Source organism: Squalius cephalus (assembly GCF_949319135.1).
Source record: "Squalius cephalus genome assembly, chromosome: 20".
Lineage (NCBI taxonomy): Eukaryota > Metazoa > Chordata > Actinopteri > Cypriniformes > Leuciscidae > Squalius > Squalius cephalus.
The window spans coordinates 25,872,133-25,889,796 of NC_137141.1; the positions used below are offsets into that span (position 1 = coordinate 25,872,133).

At 35.8% G+C, this 17,664-nt stretch overlaps 2 protein-coding genes across 5 annotated transcripts; one reads left to right on the forward strand and one right to left on the reverse strand.

Moving 5' to 3' along the window:
- The first annotated feature begins 1,018 nt into the window (after positions 1-1,018).
- Positions 1,019-5,745, forward strand: LOC307148314 (Golgi resident protein GCP60). Its single transcript, XM_079853739.1, has 8 exons — positions 1,019-1,498; positions 1,788-1,929; positions 2,689-2,829; positions 2,918-3,076; positions 3,476-3,638; positions 3,739-3,904; positions 5,131-5,403; positions 5,485-5,745. The coding sequence occupies exons 1-8, from the start codon at positions 1,282-1,284 to the stop codon at positions 5,697-5,699; spliced, it is 1,476 nt and encodes a 491-aa protein (XP_079709865.1). The 5' UTR covers positions 1,019-1,281; the 3' UTR covers positions 5,700-5,745.
- Positions 5,746-7,568: 1,823 nt separating this feature from the next.
- ect2l (epithelial cell transforming 2 like) lies at positions 7,569-17,583 on the reverse strand. 4 transcript variants are annotated; one of them, XM_079853736.1, is made up of 21 exons: positions 17,218-17,581; positions 15,654-15,766; positions 15,395-15,557; positions 15,009-15,261; positions 14,756-14,859; positions 14,358-14,476; positions 14,144-14,228; positions 13,899-14,067; positions 13,522-13,650; positions 13,311-13,403; positions 12,306-12,482; positions 12,115-12,218; positions 11,925-12,023; positions 11,648-11,853; positions 11,104-11,251; positions 9,520-9,593; positions 9,276-9,432; positions 8,525-8,590; positions 8,261-8,349; positions 8,014-8,026; positions 7,569-7,715 (listed from the first exon to the last, which is right to left on the reverse strand). In XM_079853736.1, the coding sequence occupies exons 1-21, from the start codon at positions 17,386-17,388 to the stop codon at positions 7,608-7,610; spliced, it is 2,640 nt and encodes an 879-aa protein (XP_079709862.1). In that variant the 5' UTR covers positions 17,389-17,581; the 3' UTR covers positions 7,569-7,607. The 4 variants fall into 4 exon arrangements, with proteins under 4 accessions (XP_079709862.1, XP_079709861.1, XP_079709864.1 ...); XM_079853735.1 differs by having other exon boundaries at positions 7,854-8,026; positions 17,218-17,577; XM_079853738.1 differs by lacking the exons at positions 7,569-7,715; positions 8,261-8,349 and having other exon boundaries at positions 7,944-8,026; positions 17,218-17,582.
- Positions 17,584-17,664: the final 81 nt, after the last annotated feature.

A 17,664-nucleotide genomic window follows, 5' to 3' on the forward strand; every position in this document is an offset into this window, starting at 1 on the left:
CATCATTCCAAGCCTGTATAAATTAAAATTTTCTGCTGAACACAAAAGAAGATATTTTGAAAAATGTTGGTAATCAAACAGTTGATGGGCACCATTGACTTCCATAGTATTATGCCGCGTTCCAGGCAACCTGTAACCTGTGTTTTTCCAACCTTATACTCGTGAAAGTGCACTGAAACGGCAGTCAAACCCGTGACTTCCCACCCGTGAACTCGTACTAGATCGATGTACTCCCAGTTACGAGTTGGAAAAACACGGGTTACAGGTTGCCTGGAACGCGGCATTATTTCCCCCATACTAAGTGAATGGGGCCCATCAACTGTTTGGTTACAGACATTCTTCAAAATATTTTCTGTTCAGCAGAAGAAAGATATTCATACAGGATTAGAACAACTTGAGGGTGAGTAAACTTTTCATTTTTGGATGAACTGTACCTTTAAACATGCTTAATGGATTTCTCAGGTGAGATTCAGTTTATCTGCACAGTTTGATAAAAAGTCTGTTAAATAAAAGTGGGGTGGGGTGGGGGGGGGGTTTGTTTTTTAAATGCTTTAAATACATTTTAAAGACTGTATCAACCCAAAGTTTCTTGATGGTTCAGGGTTTTGAAATGATATTTTTCCTTGCCAAAATGCTGCTATTTATTTGCTTATTGAAGAACAATAAAAAAAAGGCTACAAACCAAGCCTCCCATACACATATGAATGTAAGTTACAGAAGAAAACTTCACACTGTTTAACAAATTACAATAACAAAGCAAATTCAGTTAAATATTAACATTAAAACATTTATGCAAAACATAGTTTTGTTGCTATATGAAATTAAAACGGTGCAAAATACTTAAGAATATCTGCAGTTAATATCTAGCCTATAATATATCTTAATATAATAAAACTGCGTGACCAGAAAACTATATATATATAAAAAAAAAAAAAAAATATCTCAGAGTCATAGTACTTTGAAGTGAAATGTGGTTCAGTTTACTAGCTGCATTACGACTAGTTGAGTCAGGTCGGCTAACGTATGCTCAGGTAGCCTAATGTTCATGTCCAAGTGACATTTTAGCCTTAAAACAAAGCGAAAATTCGTCGGAGAACATTTCGGGTTTGATCTGCCCAGTTATAGACGTAACTAAAAAGTGAATGCGGTGTCAATGAGCTGAAATTACCACAAATATCCGGGATTTCCGGTGGGAATATACGGAAGAGAAGTGTTTTCTGCGCTACGTGGCCACCTGTGACAGCAGCAGCAGCAACAGCTCGTAGTGACAGTTTGTTTGACATGATGGAGTTTGACAGAGAAGAACATGGCAGCGAGACGACCGATAAAAACTGCGAGAACGGTATTATTAACACCGAGACTCACGCGCCCGGCACTGAGGAAGAATACCATAAATCATCTGAGGATAATGAAGAAAATCAGAAGACTTGGAGTTTGGAGAGAAACTGGGGTTTTACTTTACAGGAGCTCTTCGGACTTGCGCTGAAATTCTTTAAAGGTAGGCTACATATAATGAATTAGCCTAGACTTTCACTTTCCCTTTTCTGTTTGTCCAGTAAATGTTTACAACTTTATTCTGTACCGTCACAACCTGCAGTCATGTACTGTTTATTGGTAGCTAAACAGAATTAAAGTCCCTTTACTGTGACTCATCGTCTAGATACATTGTAATAATAACTCCACCCATTCAGAAACTGGAAATGCCACTGATAATAATAGTGATTCAGGATCTCCCAGATGTTGTCAAAGAGTCATTATTTCATTTCTACATGTTTTGTCCCACACAGAGATGAATGGGAAAGCCTTTAATCCAACATATGAAGAAAACCTCCGTTTGGTTGCACTACATAAGCAAATCACCCTTGGCCCTTATAACCCAGAAGCATGTCCAGAAATTGGGTTTTTTGACTGGCAGGGAAACGACAGAAGGTAACAGAGGATTATATTATGTAATGACTGTATAAGGCCAGTATAATTATCTCAGTACAATAAAAATGGGATTACCCTGTTATTCTTTTACCTTGGAGTAAATTCCATGAAATTTGGTAGCATGATATACATACACACATATATTTGGTAGCATTCCATGATATATATATATATATATATATATATATATATATATATATCTTAATTTAACACACAAACATACATATTAAATTCAGCATGAAACAGAAGTTGCAATAGTTTTTGATTTATGTCCAAGAGAAATGGCTTCAGTAAAGAGATAGTGTGCACATCCAGACACTTTTTGGCAGGTGCTCGATCAAAATAAATCATCAAACTCAAAATAAACAAAAATGGCTTCCCAACAAGAAAAAATGTAGGGCGGGACTTGCTTTTGTCCATGGGGAATTGATTGGATGGTTGTGGTTTGCTATTGCTGTGATGTCATGTGAGTGACAGGTTAATCCCGCCCTCCCACCAGTAAACACATCATCAAAGAGAAGAGATGTGGCTGCAAGGGGAGGGGAAGTTATTTTGATCAGAGGATTATGAGGGCATAAGAATTAAAAATAAGAATAATGGTGTGCACAGATAAATCATTTATACATATATTATTTATATAATCAGTTATATTTCATAAAAAAACAAGAATTGTCCATTCTGATTTCATGGTGACTTTAATGCCATATTGCACAACCCTACAATGTCTATAGACGCTTCATTTATCACTGCATTTCTCAGGAAAGAATGGCTACGGCTTGGCAGCATGGCCAAAGAGGACGCCATGGAGGACTTTGTGAAGCTTCTGAACTCCTGTTGTGCTCTGTTTGCACCATATGTGACGTCACATAAGATTGAGAAAGAGGAACAAGAAAAGAGACAGTAGGTTCTGTATTAGTTAAAGTGCCTGAAGGTTCTCATAATGTAGTCTAATAAGAATTGTAGGAAGCCCTTTTTATTCTGTGTTTAGAAGAGAAGAGGAAGAACGTCTCAGACTGGAGAGAGAAGAGCAGGAGCGACGGCGGCTGGAAGAAGAAGCACGACGCAGAGAAGAAGAGGAGATGAGGATAAAAGAGGAGGAACAGAGAAGAAAAGAAGAGGCAGAGAGGTTACAGATAGAGCAACAAAAGTGAGTGCTGGTAATCTATAGATTTTGAGGCTGCTTTTATTTGATCAAAAACAGTTAGAACAGTATATAACAGATTGCAATTAAAAATAATAGTTTTCTATTTTAATATATTTTAAAATGTAATTTATTGCTAATGACAAAGCTGTCTTTTCAGTATCAGTGTCTCATAATCCGTTATTAATATGCTGATTTGGTGCTCAAGAAACACTTATTATTATCAATGTTGAATACTGATGTGCTGCGGGATACTTTTCCCCCCAGGATTCTTTGATGAATAGAGTTTTTTGAACTAATGAATCAGTGAGAGAGTTTCAGTTCTCTGTTGTTTCTGTAGGGATGACTGCTGCTTTAAAATGTGTTGATAACTTCTAATCTAGTATATAACATCTGTGTGCACAGAGAGCAGATCATGGCTGTTCTGAATGCACAGACGGCAGTGCAGTTTCAGCAATATGCCGAACAGCAGTATCCAGACAACCCAGACCAGCAGCAGTTACTCATCAGACAGCTGCAGGAACAGCACTACCAACAGTACATCCACCAGGCCCTGCACCTGCAGCAGGTACAAACACACCTGGAGACATTTACAGAAAGTCTGTGACTTGACTCAAGGAAACTTCTCATCAGGATGCTGGTCTTAGGTTGCTTCTTTATGATTTCAGATGGCCTCGCAGAAGCAGCAGGAAGACTCGAATGCTCTTCCTGCTCCTGTCTTAAATGAAGCAGTGCCCACCTGCAACCCTAACAACCAATCGGATTCATTAGAGAATCACGAACAACAGTCAGACTCAAAAGCCTTCCAGTTGTGTGTAGAAAGGAAAACAGGCGGTATGTTTTATCAAACTATGCAAATTCTTGTCTATTTTCATTTTCTATTTGCAGCTAAGTTTGATTTTTGTATGTTTTGGAAAGAAGTCTCTTATGCCTATCAAGGCTGCATTTATTTGATTAAAAGTTAACAGTAAAACAATAATATTGTGAAATATTCTATTTTAATATATTTAATGTAATTTATTACTGTGATGGCAAAGCTGAATTTTCAGCATCATTACTCATTTCACATTACACATTAGTCTTCAGTGTCACATGATCCTTCAGAAAACATTCTAATTTGTTGATTTAATGCTGCACAACATATTATTATTAGAGTTTTTTCATATTTCAAATACATAATGAAATAGTTTTTATTTATGTACATTAATAAAATGTTTTTACTAAATTAATATGAATATATTTATGAGCTTATATATATATATATATATATATATATATATATATATATATATATATATACAATAATACAATATAATGAAAATATATTTTATAAATATAAAATATATATTATACTTTATCAGGCTTATGCTACTCTGAATAATGCCCGAACTTCGTATTTTGAGCAATTCTTGCGTTGTTTTTGCCTCTTCATGATGACTCGCTTAATTTAGTCCTAATTTGTAAGTCGCTTTGGATAAAAGCGTCTGCTAAATGACTAAATGTAAATGTAAATATTTGTAAAATAAAAATAAAACAATTTGCTTTTAGTATAAGTTCAGTAAGATTGTCTGAAATTAATATTTGAGAGTATGAGAGTAAAGATCTCTGTTTCAAATAAATGCTGTTCTTTTGAACTTTCTATTCATCAAATAATCCTGAAAAAAATATATATTGCGGTTTAACACATTAAGAAGCACAACTGTTTTTAAACATTAATAATAAAAAATGTTTCTTGAGCAGCAAATCAGCATATTAAAATTATTTCTGAAGGATCAGGTGACACTGAAGCCTGGAGTAATGATGCTGAAAAATTCAGCTTTACCATCACAGAAAAAAAAATACAATATTACTGTTTATTACTGTTACTATGTTTGGTTTAAATAAATGCAGCCTTGCTGATCATAAGATACATAAAAAATGACCCCAAATTTTTAGAACTGTAGTATATACTGAATATATATTACTAATTTGTTTTTTAAAGTTGGAAACACTACGTTTATTCACACTTATAGTCGTCATATTACTTGTCCTCTTACATTATTTTTCTTTCTTGAATGCAGAAGTGCCTATCATTGCTCCCTCTATGTGGACACGGCCTCAGGTTAAGGAGTTTAAGGAAAAGGTGTTGCACGATGAAGACTCTGTGATCACGGTGGGCCGAGGGGAGGTGTTGACAGTACGGGTGCCCACTCATCAGAATGGCTCACACCTGTTTTGGGAATTTGCCACCGATCACTTCGATATTGGTTTTGGGCTGTACTTTGAGTGGAAGGACTTGACCATTCCAATAGACAGCAAAAATGAAGGAGAATCTACTACTGACGCTAATGAAGGTAAGAAGGTGGATTTCATAGACACATTAAAAAATATATTATTTCATATTTATGATTAATTCAATTCTATCCTAATTAAAGCCACAGCACAAGCTGAAAAAGAGAAACTGACAGAACAGGGCAGACGTCCGCTGGTAAATGAGGTGGTTCCTGTTTCCCGTCGTGACAGCCACGAGGAAGTTTATGCAGGCAGCCACCAATATCCTGGTGAGGGAGTTCATCTTCTGAAATTTGACAATTCCTACTCCCTCTGGAGGCCAAAGGTTGTCTATTACAGAGTTTATTACACTAGATAAATATCACCAGACCAGTTGCTGCATACACTATCTCTACCTTTGAGAATATCGAGCGAGTCTTGATTCAACAGAGGCACAGTATTGTGCTGTTGAAATATAAGAAATATGTTGTTTTCTTCGAATGTCATTAACTTTTCTACTGAAAGATACATGAATCCTGCTTTTGATGTCATGATATATTTTTTCCATGCAAGAAAACCAAAATCTTATGTTTATTATGTTGAATCAATGAAGGAGTGGTGTATACATATATTTTTTAATTAATGTGATTCAAGCACTTTAAAGTTTGAAAAATCATTTATGAATCCTAAAACAGGTGATATTTCACCTTATACAGTAGTGGCCAAAAGTGATGTCTGGACTAGGAAAATTGATATCTTCACCTTTTATTCAAATTATTAAAAAATTCTTAAAGATTTTGTAAGCATATTGCGTAGTTGTGCTCGAAATCATTTGTGTTTTTTGTGATAATGCAGTTAAACATGCCAAATTATGCAGACATAATTTTTGGCATGGCTGTCATACAAAGAAATTATAAACGCATGCTAAAACGAGAGAACAAACAAAATATTAATACCTGGTTATGTTGTAGTCAATGTATGTTTTCCTGTGAGCTTTTTGTTATTCTATGCATTATTTGCATAGTTTTTTGCCAAATAATTTTGTTAGATAAATGCCTCAAGTTTAGTGCTCCTCATATTTAAAATATATAAAAATATAAAATATTTTTCTCATATTTTGATGGTTTAATCAAACTTGTAGGGTCATTAAAAACAAATCCCCAAACCAATCACTTTTGGCCACTACTGTATTTCTTTGGTGTGTAGGATTGTTTTTCTTTTTATATTGTTTTGTGGGTTGTTAAATAGATCAAGCATTAGATAATGTAATAATTTTTACTTTTTATATTAAGGCCTAATCGTAAACATTATTCTTTTCCGTTTATATGTTAATTGAAACTGGAGGTTAGGATGTTATTAACTTCTTGAAAGTTAAATGATTGTTATGTCTATATGTTTGCACACAATGTGCACTTGTGCATAAAATCAAGTCAAGAACTAGGACTACTACAACTACAACTAGACTCCGAAATGTCTAGTTCCTAACGACTTTGTTTGGCTTTCTAGTAAGGGTTCATATTATTATATTTTGTGTATTTGCTTGTCTTAAGCATACATGTCTATCCTGATGATACTGAAGCATATTAAACTATGCACACAATATTGCACACTACAAAGATGGAGAGATATTGTGTGTAGACACAGATGAAGAGGTAAAAAGACTCTAAATACTTTGGACTATCGGTTTAGATAATTGTTTTTAAAAATGTCATTTAATTCTTCAAGAATTATAAGTGGCAGCTAGGTGTAACCATGTCACGTGGTGAGGGATTTTTGTCTTTTTAATAGTCTTTTTTTGTATAAATAGGATAATAAAACTTTTCCTAATGATATCTGCAAGTGTACTGATGTGGGAAGTCCCACAATGCAATCAAAATCTTTAACACTGTGAGAACACTATTTTTTGTGAAATAAATGCTTTTATACCCTACATAAGTGTGCATGTAAAATATGAAGAATATTTTAAATTATAATGAAAATGATTATTTAGCCCTGTGTATGATTTATCCCATTTTTCTGCATTGTTCCAGCAATAAAGTAAAAATTAAACTTTCAAAATCACAAGGACATCCAGTATGCACAAAAATACAGATTTTTATATTTATGCATTAATTCATACTGTAATCAATCATAATCAGATGTAGTAATCATACCCATTCAATTTGCTTGGTAATAAAACAAATGAAAAAATAGCAAGTTAGGAATTAAATATGTCCATCATAGTTTCATCATTTAGCTTGCAGGAGTAAATGTGATGTTCATCTTTAGTTCCGTGTTATAGCAGCACTCATAGCACTGCGTAAAGCACACAGCAGCCTGATCTTGTCCTCTTCTCTATCTGTAGCACAGATCCACTGCCGCTTTGGGCTCTCCAGCTGAAAAGCGTTTCGGACATCTGAAAAGATAATGAAGAAGTTAAAAGTGTATATTTAAATATATGTTCTATAAATATAATATTATAATTTAAAGTGATATATATATATGTGTGTTGTGTTATAACTTCCTGTGTTACAGTACTAATAATAGCACATACACTTTGTATCTGCGATTTCCGTGAGATTTAGACAGTGCAGAGCCACAGAGGCGAGAAAGGTGTGAGTCGTGTTCTTTGCCAGACAAAACGGCACGTTTGAGACACTCTTCTCTGTGAGCACGAGAGCATCATTGAACAGAAACAATCCCAGGTCACTCACATGCTCATACATCCTGAGAAAAAATGAGAATAAATGCATTACAGGTCAGTAGGGTTTGCTTGAGTAAATCCGGTCCCTTGATTAGAAAAAATATTTGTTGATTATACTCCAATATATTGAGTTTGATTTGAAACTATGCTGTTACTATTCATTTACAAAAAAAAAAAAAAAAAGTAGACGTTGAGGTTGGCTTCAAGTAGACAGAGAGGCTTTTGTTTCTGTCATTTGATCTCAGGTCAGGTACTACCTGAGAGAGGAAGCAATGTCTCCATTAAGGCAGCTCAGTAATGCCACATCCTGTGTGGTTATCAAGTATCTGCTCCCCTCCAACAAATTCTAAATAAAGTACAAAAATAGTGTTATACTGTGTGTATGAGCATACAGTGCACTGCAATTGTGTATGGCTGTCTATCACAGACTTTTGTTTGTTTTAAGTACAGAAACCTTGCCTTGTGACCTTTAATGGCCTGTGAGAACCTGATCTCTGTGCGTAAATGACTGTGCAACTTACTGGGCAGCTTTGAATTGTACTCTGTGCCTCCATGATTCTCAAGTCTCGATCCAGACTCTTTTTCAACTGGGAGAGGAAAACAAAGCACTGTTTTAAAAAAAGTGACTTTACTCAGAATACCCATACTCGGAATTTGTCCTCTGCATTTAACCCATCCAGGTTAGAGCACACACACATACACTCTGCGAACCGTGGACACACACACCTGGAGCAGTGGGCAGCCATTTTACTGTGGCGCAATTAAGAATCGAACCCACAACCTTCGGGTTACCAGTCTGACTCTGACTCTTCTCAATTAAAAATTAGAGAAGCCATATTATGCCCTTTTACAAAGTCAACTAGAATGTTTTCATGCTTCAATGTAAAAAAAACAACAACATTATTTTTCACATATCTTACATTGTTGCGGCACCTCTCTTCCCAGTCTGTCAGTAACACTCAAGTGTGCCGCACATCCTGAAAATTTAAGCCACAACATGTCGATCGCCCTATGGTGGCTCGCTGGAGTATATAAGCCCCGCACTATGTAATCAAATGGGATGTAAGGCAAATTAAAAAATCCAATACTTCAAATCATTTTTTCTGAAGATGGTTTCTGTCATTTTATATAGTTATCACGCTGATGTCCAGTAAGTTTGATTTTAATGAATTATTTGATGCAATAAAAACGGGCTGTAACATCATGATGGACAGCTGTACATAAAAGAAAACATACATGTTCATATTTATTCACTGAGCACTTTTATCACACCTTGTGTATGAAGTCTCTGTAAGTCATCAGTGAGTTGAGGGCAGATGATAACTGTGTGTAGTCTGGGTGCTCAGACGGTGTGTGTAGCGTTAATGCCTGAAACAAAGTCACATACTCCTCCAAGCGTGCGGATGGTGTGAGAAAAAGCTCCTGGAGACTGGAAATACAATAGGAGTGTTGCTAAAAGTCGCTCTTGTACAACTTTTTTTGCCAGAAAACTAGCAGATCTGTAACTCTACTGTACCTCAGCATTCTGGTAGCAACGGTCCGGTCGTGTCTCTTCAGAAAGGTGCGGAATGCAGGAAGCATCTCACGACACTACAAAACATATACAATATTACAGAACAGTTATTTTATATTTACAATAAAAACAACTGTTTATTTTTATGTTTTAAAATGTAATTTATTCCTGTGGTAGCAAAGCTGAATTTTCAGCAGCATTACTCCAGTCTTCAATGTCACATGATCACTGAAATCATTATAATGTGCTGATTTGATGCTCAAGAGATATTTCTTATTATTATCAAATGTTGAAAATACCTAGCCTAATATTATAGGCTGCCTAATACATTTTTCAGGATTCTTTGATGAATAGAAAGGTCAAAAGAATATCATTTATTTTAAAATATATTTTTGTAACAATGTAAAGTATATAAGAGACCTATCAACATTGAAACTTAGTCATGAGGGTCTGCAGGGATCTCTATGATGTCATTTCCTGTTTTGTTTCCGTACATTGGGTCTCATTCATGAAACACGAGCAGAACGAATTTTTGTGTAAATCGTGTGTAAAGTGGTTCTGGCGTAAATTTTCGGATTCATTAAAATGTTCGTATTTCCCAAATGTTAGTTGGTACGAAAGAAATCTACACCTGCTCCCAGCCACGCGTAAATAGTGCGTTTAACATCCGAACGTTTTGCTCATTAATAAGGCTGCATTTTAATTCACCTTAATCGGGTACATATTTACACAGCATTTTGAAAAAAATATTATATATAGTAATTACATACGGTTTTTCTTTCTTTTTACTTTTATTATGTGAGCCAGTAATAGCATCTGCAAACGGAACACAAGTCCGCAAGTCACAAGTGTTGCAGTCAAGCTTCATGTCGAACCATTTTCTTTTCACTTCTGGGACTGCTCGATTAACAGATGAAACTCCAATAACTGCATCTGTAATATGCTGCCAAGAATTTTTACCTAAAGCATTTAGGTATTACCTAAAAAATCTTTTTTTTAGGACCTGATACGCCACTATGTACGCTTGAAAATAAAATGTGGTAACTTCTGATAATAAAAACTTCAATTTCTGCATCAGAGAAATTTCTCTTCTTCGTTCGCTTTTGAGAAGACATGTTGAAATCCTTCGTTTCGTGTCATAATATGATGCCCATATATAGTTGTCAGTCGGATTTAATGGGCGGGATTTATGGTAATTAAGAATGAGCGTGCACGCGCGTCCCATTTACAACTGATTGGAATTCATTAACCCACACACACATTTCACTATCAAATCTGACGTTTACGAAGTATTTGTGAATCAGGAGAAGAATTTTCGGGAATGTCTCTACGTGCAAATCACTCACATATTTACTCGTATATTTACGAATGTTTCATGAATGAGACCCATTGCTCGTACCACATGACTCTGATTTGGCAGAAAAGTTTTTCAAATATTTATACATATATTTATACCCCCCTTTATTAAAAAATCTATCAAAATGCATTTTAATTTAGAAATTTTCATCACTGAAGAGGTTATTCAAGTCATTGTATCAATGTATAAGGTTTTTTTATGTATAAAGAGAATATTCAACATTAACATACCTTGTCTATAGTTCTCAGAATGGTAGAATAGTTGTTGAAAAAGTTAGTGTAGACTCTTAACTTGGTGCAAAACTTGACACAAACATCCCCCACACACTGCAGCGGAGCCCACTCCTCCCACCTCTCAGTAAGCTCCTTCAGAAAAACACTGCAAGACCATTTGTGAAGGCCAGAGAATGAGAGAGTAACAGAAAGAGAAAGAGAAATGTGTGTGGAAACAGCACGTCCAGATTTTTCCGAGTTAGACGGATTCCTAAAACAACATTCCTGTCTGAAAATGTAATCCTATCTATACCCCTACCCCTAAACCTAACCCTACCCATAAGTTATCACTAAAATCAGAGGGAAATGATAAGTGAATAACACTGATGTAGAAGCACCTAACCTTGGTTGTAAGCCTAAACTTGACATAAACTCTAAACTTGTCCCTCAAATCTGATAGGTTGATTGGAATATTGTTCCAGGACTAACAAAGATGTAGATCCAGGAACATGTTGCACTTGGTGAAATTAGGTTCTGCGAGGAAGAATGGACTGTATTTTACTTGTTTGCCTCCAAAATGTCCAGCAGAGGGCAGAAGAGGGTGATGAGATTGACTGAGCTGATGATGGCTCGATTGGAGTCCAGTGCCGCTCTGAGAGGTGTGTAGAACACTGTGGCCACCGCTTGAAGATGCCTCACGTATGTTTTCTCACTATTCAAAAGCTCTTTGCACACAGCACTGCGTCTATCTGCATCACTTAACAAACCCTAAAAAAACACACATTTTTAAGGCATTTGGTAAACCGAATGTTTTAAATTACAGAAAGATTAGCACTAACCTTTGGAGATTCAGGACTGGGGAATGGATCGATGTTCTTCACACCACTGTTGACTGATGACCTTAGTAGAAAGTGTCCCAAGAAGTCTAAGGGATCATCCTACAGCATGACAGTAAAACAGTAAATCAGTGAATTCAATATAATGCAGTGAGATTTACTGGAACAGAAGACGGTTTTTGTTTTTGCTTACTGGGGTCTCGTTCATCAGAGCCACGAGCCCACGAACCAAACACTGCATGACCTCAGATTTAAGGGAAATGACAGGCATCTTTATATGATCCCAGAGGAATAGACCTGTAATAGCCACGCAAACAAAGAAAACGGTTTGAATACACACACAGGAAGTAAATGACGAAAGTGTGTTTTAATTTTTTGACTTACCCAGGATGCGGCCTCTGATCTCTTGACATATAAAGTGCAGCTGTGGCCCCAGCTGTTTCCGTAGTTCCTTACAGGCTTCTTCTATCCATTCAGCCTGTCTGCACCAGCTCAGGAGGAGGGTTTCATGCAGATACACCAATGGAGGAAACTCACCAGACCCAGACCACTCACTGAGAACTAACAGAAATATGGAGACCGCTTCTTTAAAACACTATGATGATACTTGACTGAATTCATGTTTCTAGTTATCTTTTTATTTTTAAGTCAAATTAAACAAGAAAAAATATATCAAATAAAAAAAAATGAAAATGTTTTAAAAAACATTTTAATAAAATAATATAATAATTATTGTAATTATTATCAGTAATAGTATTGGTATTAAAATCTATATTATTTTATTATATATATATATATATATATATATATATTATAAATATATATATATATATATTATAAATATAATATATAGAATAATTCTAGAAATAATGCTAAATAATAAACAATGCTATAATTAAATATAGATTTTAAAATAATACAATTATTTATTATTCAAATTAAAATTAAATTTATTAAAATTATTTTACATCATAATTTATATAATATTTTTTATTAATAATGAATAATAATTGTAATTATTTAATGAAACATGATTTTAAGATAAATTAATGAATGTAATGTAATTCAGTTGGGCTGAATAAGGAATTAAAAGCAGCTAACAAGTACACATTATACCAGGGAACACATTCAATATTGATTAAAAAGTATCCCAGGATGCACCTCATGAAGTTGGTTGAATGAACAGAGCTTGCAGAGCTTTAATCTCTAAAGGTCTTAGATATTCTTGATTTAAACTTTCTTGGTCACAACATAATTTTACTTCCATTTGTTGTTTCATAGGTTTTATGAATGTACTGTTCTAAAATGTGTCCAAACTTTCGACTGAAAGTATAATACAGTAGATCACAAATGAACCCACTCTCAAGACATACTGTATCTGAAACTCACTGTTCTGGTAGGAGCCCGTGCAGATTCCTGTGGGAGCTCTGACATTCAGACCAGTCAAAACAGACAACTTCCTCATCAGATCCATCCCTGCAACTGAACGAGCAATACAGAACAACATCTGAGTAAAACATATACAGTAAATGTCACATGGAATGACATCTCAATGGCTACAACCTGTGTGAAGCCAGTACTGAACTGGGACAAACTTTACCAGAAGCTGCCAGCGGAACAAAGATGTTCAGACTCCCTCCATCTGAAGCAGGAACCACCCAGCCACACAGTTTCTCCCAGAACTCCCTCACACACGGCTTCAGCACTGTCTTCTCAGTAATGCTCAGTCCTGGGGATAAAACACAATATATATAATGTTATGTTATGAAGGGTGTTTTGTTGTGTTATGACAAAACATAATGTTGTTCATTGGAGCAATTGAAATATTTGGCATGAATTTGACAGTAGCTCTTTGTTTTAAGGTTATAAAAAAAAAAAATCTGCCATCATTAAGTTAGAGAATGTTCCAGAAAATTTATTACAGCAGGCAAATATTCAATGTTAATGAAATTATGTTGAATTAATCAGGGAAATTACCATCTGTGAGAGTCAACTCATCTGTGCTTCCTGCCACCAGAATGCCGAGACTTTGCATCATCCTGCCTTGGATCACCCTTTCCGCCAGAGAGAGCAAAGCCTCCAAGGTCATTCCTTGTGAGTCATACGGCAAAACCACCACAGACGCTTGCACCGTGGCCAGAAGCAGCTAAAAATATGAAGTTGAGATCCTTCAGTTCATAAAAAACTGAAAAATCATTCAGAGATGTAACTGAACGTCTTACTTCATATCCAGGAACTTTGGTTGACACAAGCAGGAAATGAGGAAGAGGACAGTAGGAAGACTTGACTGGTTTGCAGAACAGTGAACTGTAAGGTAACAGCATTTTCAGGAATAGTTTTCCATTATTGTTGTTTGACAAATAAAAAAAGGTTCTAAACATGATGCATGAAAAAAAATAATGCAGAGATTTCCATCTATTAAATTCTATTACTGACCTCATAGTTTTCCCTACACTGGTGGCACATGTGCTCTCAAGAGTATTATTCATCCTCAAATCAAGCCACGGTTCTCTTATTTCCACACTACAGAGTGAATTTTCCAATCGACACTTTTCCTATGGAAAAAAACATGAGAAATTACCATAATGTGTATATTTCTGTGCCTAATACTGTGTTACATAAACGCATCTAAGATGAAGATAAAATTAACATAATCGTGATCAAAATGATCAGTGATTTAATTTTTTTGTCAATTAGTTGCATCACTTTAAACCAGGGTTGACACCTATATACACACACAAATTAAATATTTATTTTAGTATTATTTTTATTATTATTTGGATGACATGCTTGTTGATAAAATCTTTTTGGCTATAATTATATCAGTGTCTCACCCCAAGCTGAACAAGAGCAGCAGTAAGACTCAGTGGCTTCTGTATAGATGATGTGCCCAATTTACTCGTGTTTAACCATGCCCTCCTGGTCTTCAATGCAGCCTCTGTGGGGAAAGCAGAAGGGAACATCTGCCATTACTGAAAATATGACATTATTAGCCTCAGATCATTTCCATTACATAAAACTCTTTAACCTCAATCAGATAATTTCATGAGGCCATTTACAAGCAATGCTGGAATCCCTGGTACGTACTTTTATGCTCTGCTATCTTCTCTCTGATAGTTTGTCTTATCTTGTGCTCTCTCCATCTATCCTCTTGCTCCTCTGGTGCTGTCAAACTCTCATTCAAGGTACCATAGATATCTGCTGCTTCCCGTGCAGTCAGGAAGTCTAAACTGGCAGTGCAGGCCACATAATGTCTTTTCCACGCTCCGTACTCATGATCTGATGGGCTGTAGGGAAGAAACCATCCCAGACGGATGCACTTCGGAGACCACAGACAGTCCTAGAATCACATAGAGATTACACTTTTTTGCATTCTGAAATTGATTTTCAGAAGATTCAGTAACAATGTTTGAGTGAAGAGAGAAACGTGATAGAAGCTCGGTATCTAATAAATGAAATGCACGTTTTCTTACCTGCTCTGCCAGGAATCTCCAGTGCCAGCACACCTGTGCTGCGGCGCAGATGTCTCGAGGACTGAGGAAGGACATGATGAAGAGAGACAGAAAGCGAGGCAGCACTGCCGTGAAGTCCATTTGAGCGATGGGGACTGATTCGGCCAAACAATCACTGGTGAACCTAAAATCATAACCAAACAAAGTCATTGTAATTTGTATGAGACAGTGGAATTCCTGTGCGTGGTGAGATATCAGATATTGTGCACTGAGAATTTACTTGAGCTGAGTTTTGGAGCATCTCCTCAGCAGCCGACAGATAAATTCTTTTCTTTGACGGTCTGTCCACAGGTCAAACCAATGGAGGATGAGAGTTGTTCTTTCCTGAAAAAGCTGCACATTTATTTAGTTAGATTAAATGTTGTCTCATCTTAAAATAATGTAAAAGTAAAAAATATATAATTGGTAACACTTTATTTTAAGGTGTCTTTGTTACACTATAATTTATACATTTAAGTAGCCTGCTGAGTAATATTGAGTGATGTAGCCTACTTACTATAGGGTTGGGATTAGGGTTTTGATTTGGAGTTAGTTGCATGTAATTAAGTATAATTTATAGTTATTACTATAGTAAATGCGTGTAACATCTATCTATAAATTACAGAAACGTCTGTCTGTCTGTCTGTCTGTCTGTCTGTCTGTCTGTGTGTGTGTCTGTTCCTCGCATATCTCTCGAACCGTTAGTCCGATTACTTTCAAACTCGACAGGTGTCTTGCCACGGGCACGAGTAAGTGCAGTGCCAAGTTTGACATTGTTTGGATGAGAAATGCAAAAGATATCGTTAAATATATCATTTTTAGAAGGTTGTGGTTTAAAAATAAACATTCTGACATTAGAGAGTTGTATCGGTCAAAGAAGCCCCAAGAAGGTTGTGGTTTAAAAATAAACATTCTGACATAAACACTCAGTCAGCTGCACTGTTTACTTCTGAATATTATAGTTTGGTTCCCGAACGTGATAAATCCATCTATCTATAAATTACAGAAACGTCCGTCTGTCTGTCTGTGTGTTATTCGCATATCTCTCGAATGTGAGATAACCACTAAATGTGTGAAAACCACTATTTTGTTTCAAACTTTCACATAGCATCTTTAGGTTATAACAACATTGAAAATCAAAATCTGGATTTGAATTTTTTAAGATTTATTATAAAAACTGATTATTTTTTTTCCCAAAAATGCAATAAATTCATGACTTTTTTTTTTTTCAAAATGCAATTAATCCATTGAATCAATATAAAGTTATTTTTGATCATATTGCCATCGCAAGAAATATCTCCTGAACTTTTTTGACGGCGATCAGCTCACAAAAACTGATTTTGCACGGGCACTTTCCACTGCTCCCTGAATCGAGGCGCTTATTCATTTGTGGATGTAAACTGAATCTGTAAGTCAGCTATGCTGTTTACTTCTGAATATTATATTTCATTCTGGTGCGCTTAACGTTGTCGCTACTGTGTAATAGTAGCCTATGCTATTCACCAACTAAACATATCCTATTCAATGCGTTCACAGTCTCTTTCACGGGCATCATTTGTAGTTGCCTATTCACAAACTGTTTGCTCAAGCATAGCGTTTTCTCGGAGTTCACTGTGTGCTTTTTACCATGCACAAAAAAAAAATGTCACTGAACTTTTGCTGTGTAATTGTAACAATGAGCACACACCAAACCAACAATTACTAAAAACACACACAAAAACTGATTTTGCACGGGCATTTTTTGCACTAGTATTTAACAATGACACTAAAAGTAAAGTGTTACCATAAGTTTTTTTTCCCCCGACCTGTTGGTTACATGCTTTATTTGTTACAGGCGTCCATGAACTGAATCTGGTTTCTGTGCCGTCGGACTGGGGTTGTCTGTAGTCACTTCCATTCATCTGCCAGGGATTCAGAAAATCCGGATTCCCGCGGTTTTTTGACTTATAATAGGTTCTAAATTCCACAGACGTCATTCTTAGTTACAGTAGTTAAACTAGTCCAAAACTATCACTTTCCCGGTTTGTAAATAAAATTGCAGACGGAGACGTATTTGTTTAATTTGCAAATGCGCTAATTATTATAAATTCTGCGCGAATATCCGCTTGTCGTGGATTGAAGATTAGTTCTAAACAAACCTCTCGTGAACATCCAGGAACCAGCGCCATTCCCAGCTCGTTTCCCTAGAGACCACATAACAAATGAAGCTCTGCGAAATTCCTTCACACGAATCGTGTTTCTTTCAGCAGCTC

Coding starts and splice junctions, on each gene's coding strand:
- ect2l (XM_079853735.1), bottom strand. CDS start 17,388: ATGACGTCTGTGGAATTTAGAACCTATTATAAGTCAAAAAACCGCGGG. Junction 14,229..14,357: donor AGTGTAGGGAAAACTATGAG/GTCAGTAATAGA, acceptor GTTACCTTACAG/TTCACTGTTCTGCAAACCAG. Junction 13,404..13,521: donor TGTTCCGCTGGCAGCTTCTG/GTAAAGTTTGTC, acceptor TTGCTCGTTCAG/TTGCAGGGATGGATCTGATG.
- LOC307148314 (XM_079853739.1), top strand. CDS start 1,282: ATGATGGAGTTTGACAGAGAAGAACATGGCAGCGAGACGACCGATAAA. Junction 2,830..2,917: donor GAGGAACAAGAAAAGAGACA/GTAGGTTCTGTA, acceptor TTCTGTGTTTAG/AAGAGAAGAGGAAGAACGTC. Junction 3,077..3,475: donor TTACAGATAGAGCAACAAAA/GTGAGTGCTGGT, acceptor CTGTGTGCACAG/AGAGCAGATCATGGCTGTTC.